At 36.0% G+C, this 8,035-nt stretch overlaps 1 protein-coding gene across 2 annotated transcripts in view; it reads right to left on the bottom strand.

Moving 5' to 3' along the window:
• Window positions 1-2,498: 2,498 nt before the first annotated feature.
• The window catches only part of npr3 (natriuretic peptide receptor 3), a 39,382-nt gene continuing 33,845 nt past the window's right edge, over window positions 2,499-8,035 (bottom strand). For both annotated transcript variants that reach the window (XM_065266886.2, XM_065266887.2), the window contains exon 8: window positions 2,499-6,598. In XM_065266886.2, the coding sequence (XP_065122958.2) occupies window positions 6,487-6,598 (112 nt within the window). In that variant the 3' untranslated portion in view covers window positions 2,499-6,486. The remainder of the gene's footprint in view (window positions 6,599-8,035) is intronic.

Below are 8,035 nucleotides of genomic sequence, written 5' to 3'. Positions count from 1 at the left end.
CCTAAGAGTTTACATAAACACTGGTTTTGAAATCAAACCTTGTGAAACATTTAATCATGCTTAAGCGCAAATGTCTGTATATTAAAGAGGTATTGCAGCGGAGGGCATTACTTTTCAGTGTAGAAATATAATTTTAGCATTAGATTGCTGCTTCAAAGTACTTGTATAGTAGTTTTATAATAGTTTTCTTTTAAATGTTTCTTATTTAATTCCATTTCAGCATCTATGGCGATAACACACACAAGTTGGTTAAGGACAATTTGGCCTATTCAGATCACCTAACCTGCAGGTGTTTGGACTGTAGGGTGACTGGAGTAGTGAAGGGAAACATGCAAGGTTTGAACTGGGAACCTTTTTGCTGTGGGCCACTGAGCTACTGTGCCGCCACCATAATCCTTTAATCTGCCAAACATCTCTTTTTGGGTTTCACTTTTCATAGAGATGGCTCTTTTGGCCCAAACTTAATCACAGAGAAATGGAAGTAGCGATTGTCTTATTTTCTCCATTGTGACGTATCCGAGTAAAACGGCTTCATGCAAAAGGGAGGGCTGGACTTGAATTGGTCCATCGAGAATTGATTGAATCATTGGAAGTTGGGTCATGTTGCTACTTGCTAATCGTTGCGATTTTTCCCAGGCCCCACCCACCTGCCATACCCCGTGATCGGAAGAAAAGAGAGATAGTTTTGTGGAGGGGAGGAGATTTGCGTACTTGAATAAAAATTATGAGGGCACATAAATTTAAAAAAAATAATGCTCACAGATAAGTCATTTGTAAAAAATACCACAATATTCCTAAAGAATTAAAGATCATGTTTTTCCTGTATTTTTGAAGCTATGATTGTGTTTATGATGCGCAATATAACACATGTTAATGTTTAAATTTACTTATCTCTATAGCGCTGTTTTCACTGTCCTAAAAACGTGCTGATGTCTTCTTTGTTCAATGCAGTCCCTCCTTCAGAAATACGTAGCGAGTTCTGTTTGTGTAGTTTGTTTAGTGTTTTGTGATTCGACAGCAGCATAGCTTAGCCAGAGCTGTTTGAGCTTAGCTGGCGACTGACGTATTCCTGTGGGTGGAGTTTAGTCAAAAACTCTCATATTGACGTCATTTAATCGGGAAGTAGAGGGCTGTAGTCCAAACCGGCGTTCGCTGTAGGCTTTGAATGGGGAATTATGTTAAAGAAAATATATTGCTTGGCATTGAACTTTGAGCTTTATCATTTTGCAGGTATTATTTATGCTCTAACAGCAACATTACACACTAACTAAAGTTTGAAAAATGGGATCAGGAAAAACGGGACCTTTGATGTTTTTTATTTCAATTTCCTTGTGACCAACTTCTAGTAGACTAGAAGTCTAGAAGTCATTTTAGCATAGATTATTTAAAAAAAAGTATACTAAATAACCAGTAAATTACCTTAGTTCAAACCATTGCTAAATCTCACTGCTACTGTAAATGAATGTCTATAATATTAGCTACAGATTCTTGAATTCTTTCCTGGCTGCTAAATCCGCACAGCGATGATCCATGCTCAGTGTCTCCCCTCTTCTTTTGGAACCCGAAACTTTTTTTTTCCATGAGGTATTTGCTCCGGAGGTCAGTTTAGTCACTTGCCAGACCAATAAACAAGCACAGAGCGGAAGTTATCTTCGGGGCAGACGCATATCCGTCCATAGGGAAGGATTTATATAATAGTGGCAGTGGCAGCTCGTTGCTGCTCTTCTGAGGGGCGCAAATTCAAAATATGTACTCGGCGTGTCATGTGTTGCTTGTGTTTTCAAAATATGTGTTTGTTGCATCATCTGAACCATGTGCATCATGTGTTTTGTCAAATTAAGTGTCTGATGCACAAGCGTCAAAACTGTTTATGATAATAGAGACGCTCACGTTCACACTTCCTTAACAGTAAACTCTGATTACGCATGAGATTACACGAGTATCTGGCAAACGCGGGCGTATCTTTTATCATAAATCCTTTAGACACATCTGCAGCAGGCACTTATTTTGACAAAACACGTGATGCACATAGGTTCATTTATGCAATTGCTTAAAATTTTAAGTAAAACTTACTTAAAAAAGTGGATGCAAAAATGATGCACTATATTTTTAAGTAAATCCAGCGTATTATTGTTTACAGTGCATCTTTCAGAAAAACTCTGGAGCTCTGGAGGTTTTGTACAAATTACATGGACTGGTTTCAGGTAATGAACATTTTCTATGTGTGCGACACCTGTTGCCATGAGGAGCAAAGGAAGTCAGTTGTGTTTGCTTTGGCTATATGACCTGCATTCACATAGGGTCTCTGCAGTCTGGGATCATTTGCACACACCTTCTTGGAGATCTATGAGGAATTTCAGAGCACAGCTATGACATTTACCGTAGTAGATAGTCCATTGAAGTGTTAACTGACAGAAACATCTATATATACAACTGCTCTTTATATAAGACTATACCTTATGTATATGAGCTGCTAATGTTTAAAACAGGGAGACAACTTAATTTCATAAATTTTCTTTTTAATTGGTCAATATGTATTCATCTAAATAAGTTACATTCTTTTGGGTGTTTACAAAGCCTTGTAAATATACTTATCAGATAAAATTTGCTCTGACAAGGCAGATATACTGTTTAAAAAAGGATTCTTTATATTTCACACAAGAAACAATGTTAAAATCAACACTAAGAAAAAATGAAACCTCTACAAAAATATCAATAAATAACATCACATCTTATGCTGATACATTTACTGTACTTACATCAGTATACAATTGCCATCATACCAAGCTTGAATAAAACCCTAGATTTTTGGATGCACAAACCATAAAGATGGCTTCAAATGTGTCTCACATTTACATGTTTTCAACTGAACCATCACAAAGGTTAAAAATATACTTTATATGATATTATTTGATTGATAACCAAGACAATGTATAAGACATACAGTTCAAATGTACATGTGCAATTTAAATCCTGCGAATCAACATAGCTTTTCAAAATTTTTCATTGATAGGTAGACTGGCTTCTGTATATAAAAAATTGTGACTTATCTATTTCTCCAACTTCCTTTTAACCAACTTTAAACCAAATACATTTTCTTCCTGCTTTAGTATCTTTGAGAATTCAGAATTCAATGGGACTGATGTCTAAAAATAGCAAGCGGTATATAAAATGACAGGTTTAGGTGGCGTGTTAAGGCAGGAAGGAACTGTATTACAGTATGATAGTGGAGGACTTTAATGTAATGTAAAAATGTATTCGAGGATGGACACAGTTTAAGTTGATTAAGCTTTAAAACTGTTAAAGCTGTTAAATATTATTTTGTTATCCTGCGAATATCTGATGCAGTTATAAAACTGTTTTGTACCTTAAAGCCATAACAGTAAACTCAACAGTCACAGCAGAGAGCGTATGATAATATTTATCTCACCTTAAACCAATTTATAAATGAGTGTTGAAATTATATAAGATTCTTAAAGGGACACTTCACTTTTTTGAAAATCTGCTCATTTCCAGCTCCCCTAGAGTTAAACATTTGATTTTTACTGTTTTGGAATCCTTTCAGCCGATCTTCGTGTCTGGCGGTTCCACTTTCTAGCATAGCTTAGCACAATCTATTGAATCTGATTAGACCATTAGCATTGCACTCAAAAATGACCAAAGCGGTTGGATTTTTTTCCTATTTAAAACTTGACTCTTCTGTAGTTACATCGTGTATTAAGACCGACGGAAAATTAAAAGTTGCGATTTTCTAGGCCGATATTGCTAGGAACTATTCTCTCATTCTGGCGTAACAATCATGTACTTTGCTGCCGTAACATGGCGGCAGGAGGCGCAATGATATTACGCAGTGCCCGAAAATAGTCCCCTGCTTTTGAATGTTATTAAGGGGACTATTTTCAGGTGCTGCATAATATCATTGCACCTCCTGCAGCCATGTTACGGCAGCAAAGTCCATGATTATTACGCCAGAATGAGAGTATAATTTTCCATCTGTCTTAGTACACAATGTAACTAGGGATGGGCATTTTCCATTAATTTACTATTCGAATATTTAAGCTCATAAAGAACAAATATTCAAATATTCGTTTAATTAAATTGTGTCAATTAAGACATGCGTGTTTTGTATTTTTCATTTTGTCATAATTTCACAGAAGGCTTATAATTAGGAAATATCCACAGCAAGCTAAACTTATATTCTGTATGTATATATATGTATGTAAAAATATCCTTCAGAAAAAAATGCGTTAAAACTTAATGCGGAGCGAAGTCTGAGTCAAATCCTTAGTTTCAAGTCGGTCGTTAGTATGAATTCATTACTGTTTGATCTTACATACATTATATTATACCAAATATTATACACTAACCCCAAATCTAAGCGAAGTTTGAGGACTTGCGAAGTTTAAAGTTTGAGGACTTGACAAAGTCTATCATTTAAACAGACTCAAAACACCAGCCCGCAACAAACGAAAAAACACATCTACATAACCGACTGCTCAGTCGCCATATAAATATCTTCTCAGTTTAGTTTGACATGTATTTGTGAATAAAGAAAACCATATTTATCCTACCTGCTTCGGTGACAGCCTGTTCTTCTGACTAGATACAATAATGCCGGTGCTGCGGAGAAAACTCTTCCGCGTGATGATGGATATCCGATAAAAACAACAGACGGATTGAACAAGATTGAATATCTGTATTTAAAATTATTTTACAAATAACGTAAGCTGGCTCGAAACCTTATTGTTGACTATGCGAAGCTACTAACGTTAGCTTAATTTACCAACATTTCACAAAGACGGAGCTTTGCTTTTAAACTGCCATGTGCAGTTATCCGGTTCATTTTCGAAAGAGCACCGCATATAATAAATGCTCTCCGTTTCATTTCGTTCTCAGTGTCTGTCTTGTTATTAACAAAATAAAGAAGACTTTGTAACATAAAGCTTACAAATCTCTCTTGATGTGTTGATGCGGGCGGCGGAGAAGCATGTTTAATAACATGTGAGCCCTCACTGAGCCAGTGGCCAAATACGGTGCGCCAGACAAACCCGGAGATAAAAGGAAAAACTTTAATTCGTCTGCAATCTGCATTGCCAAACAATCAGAAATACATAAAAATTTATGTTCATGTATATTTTACATTTAAGTCTGTAAAAGACGTAACCCTTTGGTGGCACATTAAAAACAAACAAACATTCGAATAGCATTTTTTAAATTCGAGTTATTATTGCCGATCGAATATTTGAATATTCGAATAACCATGCCCATCCCTAAATGTAACTACAGAAGAGTCAAGTTTTAAATAGGAAAAATTATGAAACTCTATGGGTATTTTTGAGGATTATGCTAAGCTATGCTAAAAGTGGTATTGCCAGACCCAGAGATCGGCTGAATGGATTTCTAAACAGTAAAAACCAATGTTTAACTCTAGGGGAGCTGGAAATTGCATATTTTCAAAAAAAGTGGATTGTCCCTTTAACTAGTGGGACTATAATGTAAAACAAATAATGAAATCGTTCGTAATTCTCACAAAAAGTCATTCTGAATTTATAATAATAAATAAAAACTATGTAACAGTTCAGTGTTTCAGCATGCAGCCAAATTTGATACATCAAGACTTGCTGAGATATTTGGTGACAGAGAGGAACATCATTTTGAAGTTCACGTCAGTTTCATATTCATCAGTACCTCCTGCCTAAGTTGACACAAAATCCAGAAGAAATAATCGATGCTTTTAAAAGGATTGTTAAAAATAAAAAGTCTCACCCTCAGGTCGTTCCAAGCCTGAATAACTGTGGAACACAAAAGGAAACGTTAGGCACTACTGTACTGCATGTCAGTGACTTACAGTCTCAGTCGCCTTTCACTTTCATTGTACACAAAAAAGCACCGTCGACTTTGTTTAAATTGTCTCCGCTCACGTTATATGGGTTTGGAATGACATGAGAGTAATTGGCAGCAGAATTTTCATTTTTGGGCGAACCTATCCCTTTAACAGTGTGTTCAACTGGATATTCTCTAAAGGTAGAAGAGGAAGCAAACATGTCCTCCTGGATCACTAGGGAGAGTAAGCTTTAGTTCTGAGTATCGCTGCTATAATCCTCAACATCTCATTACCGCTTCTTCCCACTGACCCAGCAGCTTTCTCGGACTCACGTCAGGCGATTCTTTTCTACAGAACTGACAGGCTTCTACAGTCTTTCTCAAGACAAGTTTGGCAAAAACAAAAAAAGGGTCTGTAGCTAAATAAAACAGACTCTTTTTCTTTATGGAGTCAAGAGGCTTTAAAAGCACTTCTCCTCCGATAATTCACCTTTCCTGAGTTTACGAATTAAAGAGCAAGAGACATTTACAAGGATAAAACACTACAGCATGTCTATAAATATTTCAGGGTTCCTGGGATAGTGTTTGATGAGCCCAGCGGCCCATATGAGATGCACCTTCCCTCCGATTGGAACACCTCACAATCCGGTGCGCGACTTCAGACTACGCTGCTGAAAAGTTGGATCTGATTGAGTCCTCCCGCAGCTGACGGTGCTTCCCGATATCACAGTCTTCTCGAGGTGTTCTTCGCTCGATTGTTATCCTGTAATTCTTCCTGAGGAGCAATGCACATGACAAGTATGATCAGGATTATATTAATTTTCACATTACTTTTAAATTAATAATGTTTAATTCACACACTTTTAATGGATTCTGCATACAAACCATTATTTATGAATGACCTGAGGCCGAGATGAAGCCGATTTTAAGCTAAAGTATTTGATGAATGTATGTGCCGAGACCAATCAGTTAATATCACTTTTTTGGATAAAATCTCATTTTTGACGGTGGTGGCGTTTGGAGGCTTTTGCATATGAGCTTCTCATATACTGTACATATATACTTGTGTATATATACTGTAGTCAACATTAAGTTGATCAAGACCTTTCATAAAAGTTGTCTTAAAATTTGAAACAATACTTTTTTTAGAACAACTTTGATGAACTTTTTTGATCCACTTCTGTCAATCGATTAAAATGTAAAACTAGATTAATCGCATGATTGTTATGAGTTAACTCACGATTAATCGGAAATTAATCACACATTTTTATTTGCTGTAAATTTACCTTATAAGGGACATTCCACTATTTTTGAAAATATGCTCATTTTCCAGCTCACCTAGAGTTAAATATTTGATTCTTACCATTTTGGAATCTAAATCTTCAGCTGGTCTCTGGGTCTGGCGTTAGCACTTTTAGCATAGCTTAGCACAATCCATTGAATCTGATTAGACCATTAGCATTGCGCTAAAAAATAGAGTTTCGATATTTTTCCTATTTAAAACTGGACTCTTCTGCAGTTACATCGTGTACTAAGACCGACAGAAAATGAAAAGTTGCGATTTTCTATTCAGATTTGGCTAGGAACTATACTCTCAAACTGGCGTAATTATCAAGGACTTTGTTGTTGTAACATGGCTGCAGCAGGCGTAGTGATATTAGGCAGTGCCCAAAAAAAGTCCCCTGCTATTGAAAGCTATTAAATTTGAAAACATCGAAACTCTTTGGTTATTTTTAGTGTGATTCTAACGGTCTAATCAGATTCAATGGATTGTGCTAAGTTATGATAAAATTGGTAGCGCCAGACCCGGAGATCAGCTGAATGGATTCCAAAATGGTAAGAATCAAATGTTTAACTCTAGGGGAGCTAGAAAATGAGCATATTTTCAAAAAAAGTGGAATGTCCCTTTAATTTAACACTTTTCAAGTTTTTAATACTCTAATTAACATGGGTGTGGACAAAAATGTATGCTTTATGCAAGTGTATGTTTACACCAGCCTGTTTACATTTTTGACAGAACCATCAGCTATTGTATTGTATATGAATTTTCCTTTCAGAAGACCCTTTTCTTTCTCCATTTCTGTGTACTGCTGCATCATTTGTAACCCGTGCTGGCAAAATGAGTTGGAATTAGCCAATTCATTCAAAAATGAGTTATTTATATTTTCACATTCTCTATGTAAAAAAAATGTCAAAACAATGCATGATTTTT

This window comes from Paramisgurnus dabryanus, chromosome 5 (genome assembly GCF_030506205.2).
Source record: "Paramisgurnus dabryanus chromosome 5, PD_genome_1.1, whole genome shotgun sequence".
Lineage (NCBI taxonomy): Eukaryota > Metazoa > Chordata > Actinopteri > Cypriniformes > Cobitidae > Paramisgurnus > Paramisgurnus dabryanus.
The sequence above is the reverse complement of the archived record's forward strand: the minus strand, read 5'-3'. Positions and strand labels throughout refer to the sequence as shown.